The sequence below is a fragment of the Hevea brasiliensis genome, chromosome 7, assembly GCF_030052815.1.
Source record: "Hevea brasiliensis isolate MT/VB/25A 57/8 chromosome 7, ASM3005281v1, whole genome shotgun sequence".
NCBI classification, from domain to species: domain Eukaryota; kingdom Viridiplantae; phylum Streptophyta; class Magnoliopsida; order Malpighiales; family Euphorbiaceae; genus Hevea; species Hevea brasiliensis.
Genome location: NC_079499.1, coordinates 89910599 through 89913473, shown reverse-complemented (window position 1 = coordinate 89913473; position 2875 = coordinate 89910599). Strand labels below are relative to the sequence as shown.

Here is a 2875-nt window from a genome sequence, read left to right as displayed (position 1 = left end):
GTAGGAAGCTTTAGATCGGCAGTTTTGGAGATGTTGAAAAGGGTATGCTGATGGATACCATTGCTCTCAACTGTTGGCACATTTGGAAAGGTCGAAACGCTTTTGTTTTTAAAGGTATCCAGCTTGATCCATCTATTTTGTTAGAAAAATTCACAACTCAGTTAGTGACTAGGCTATCTTAGCAGATATCTTTTGCCAACTTATAGCAGATCATGGTCCTGCTTCTCCAGCCCAATCTTGCTAGTGTCCTCCACCCCGGGATATATAGTTATATTTAATTGTGATTTTGCGTGGAAAAAGACCTCAAAGGATGCAGGTATTGCTATAGCCATAGTGTTCTATCATATAAGCTATCATATAAGCAATGATAGTATTACAAAACTTGTGAAAACTAGCAGGTTATGGAAGATAATACAAATTTTTTTGTGGGATATTGATTTGCACATTTGAAAATTTGCATGCTAAACCTAGTTTATTTTCCAAGAATGCCCATCATTGATATACTCTAACTTCATTTCTCCATTTCTAACTACAAAGAATACAAAGGGGAGTCCAAAGCTGAAGCACACCAAGATTGCCATTCCTGCCAGAACAATTCACTAATTGGTAATCAATTTAAATTCACATTAATTGATTTATAGAGGTAAAAAATAGGTCAAATGTGTTTACCATATTCAACACATCTTGGAAATTCCTTTTTCTTTCTTTGATTTCTTGACTTGGAATACTTTAGATGGGATGATGCTTGCAACTGCAAAATAAAGGAAATGATGACCAACCCACTTCCAGTTTTCTCTCTAACAACTCTCTCACTCAAATCCAATGACCAGAAGCCAGCAGTTTCACTTACAAAATCTTCTACTACAACTTTCAAAAATAGGAATATACCCAGCCATACTGTCACCTCTGCAATTTTCCTGATAAATGTTTTTGAGGAGATTGCCCAGTTCAGCATATTAACAACACAAGCGCAAGCATAGAGAGGGAACCAAAAGTACCAATCTATACCAAACAAGAAGGGAAAATAAGAACAAAGAGATTGAAGAAGTTAGCTTTTAATGCACATAGGAACAAGCAAATGGATCTAAGCAACCAAGTACCTGGGTCATTTAACTGGACACAAGCTGAGTAAGCAAAGATTGCAGCCATTAGTAGAGAACAGAAGCTGAATAGGAAAGTAAAGTTTGCCATTTCTTCTTCTGTTTCGGAGTCTAGGCATCAAAGCGGTAGTGTGGTTCAAGGGAAGAATGATTGAATTCCGAAGGTCAACACATCACAGAAATATTAAATTATCCTTCTCATCGGTATCTGATTTTGCTTAATTATTTTTTTTATTAAGAGAAATACTAGCAATAATCACTTTAAAAAGTGACCTTCAATAATCTCCAAAAATATTTAATAAATTTTAGATAACTTATTATCTATTATTATAATATTTTTTTTAATTTTTTATAATTTTTTATATTTTTTCTTTATTATGTCAGCTTTTTATTATAGAAATTTTTATTATGCAGACTAATCTTTTACTAAAGGATAAGGACTTAAAAAAAAAAAAACTTTTGGATAGATATATATATAATTTATACTTAATTTTTTAATTAATTATTTGAGACACACATTAATTTTTTTTAAAGAATTCATAATGAATTATGCTGGGTATTTTTTTTTTAAATTAATTACTCTACACACTATATTGTATACCCACAGTTACTTATATATAATTTATATATGTTAATAATTTGAAATAACTCCTAATGAATTTTAAATCCTTTGTAGATGATAGATTTAGACAAAAATTTATTGGGCACTCTATTTCTTTTTTAATAATAAATATACTTAATCCACTTAATTTTTATAAAAATTGAAACTCATGAAAAAAAAAATCTAAAATGAAGTGTAATAATTTGTAATCTCTTTGAACTTTAATAAATGCTTTTAATTAATTTAAAGGTCTAATTAAAAAATGAATAAATTAAAAGTCAAAGAAACTAATTAAATAAAGAGAGAGAATGAGTCATTAATTAAAAGAAAAAAAAAGAAATTAATGATTTTTTTATTATCTTCATAATAGATAATATGTTACCTATAAATTTAATAAATATTCTTTCACTAATAAAGAAGAAATTATCGAATAATCACTTTAAAAAAGTGATCATAACTAGCATTCTTCTTTTATTAGATTAATGATCTCATGGATTTTGTCCCGTGATAACTATCATCAAATCTTTCCTCGGAGACTCTTTTGGCTGCAATTAATTCATGTTATGGTTCAGTATACAACTTGTTTGAATTTCTTATTATAAAATAAAATTTGAGAGTTGACAATGACAAGCCAAATACATTTATTTGGTTTATTTACAAAATAATAAGCTCCAATGTGGTTTCTTAGATAATAAACTTCCGATGATATTAATGAAAGATAGGCCTTGCTTAGACCCTGCGATCAGTTCAAATTATGAATCAGATCAGGATCTACCTAGATCAACGTTTCGATCAATTGAACTTAGGGTATAGAGGGCTGGTCACGGTCCCCTTTCTTGAACTTAAACCAAAATTAGTCCAAAATCATTGCTTTGAACCAGCGATTCTGAATCTACTTGACTCGATTCAAATTTTCTTTACTCATTCAAATTTTCTTTTCTTTTTCTTAATTTATATTTAATATCTTAATTATTTTTATATTAAAAATTAAATAAATAATGTATAAAATTTTATTATAATTGATAATAACAAGTAGTGAATCAAAATTGAATCAAAATCACATTAAATAAAAAACATTTCAAACAATATTTAGTTTAAATTAGGGGTGTAAATAAATCAAGCTGCTCATGATCTACTCGATAAAAGTTTAGCTCGGTTCAACTTGATAAAAGCT

The 2875-nt window shown here is 28.8% G+C and overlaps 1 protein-coding gene across 2 annotated transcripts; it reads right to left on the bottom strand.

The window, feature by feature from the left end:
• Positions 1–303: 303 nt before the first annotated feature.
• On the bottom strand, positions 304–1289 carry LOC110648765 (uncharacterized). Of its 2 annotated transcripts, XM_021803107.2 has the most exons (4): positions 1101–1289; positions 851–1002; positions 670–751; positions 304–583 (listed from the first exon to the last, which is right to left on the bottom strand). In XM_021803107.2, the coding sequence occupies exons 1-4, from the start codon at positions 1189–1191 to the stop codon at positions 468–470; spliced, it is 441 nt and encodes a 146-aa protein (XP_021658799.2). In that variant the 5' UTR covers positions 1192–1289; the 3' UTR covers positions 304–467. The 2 variants fall into 2 exon arrangements, with proteins under 2 accessions (XP_021658799.2, XP_021658798.2); XM_021803106.2 differs by having other exon boundaries at positions 670–1002.
• Positions 1290–2875: the final 1586 nt, after the last annotated feature.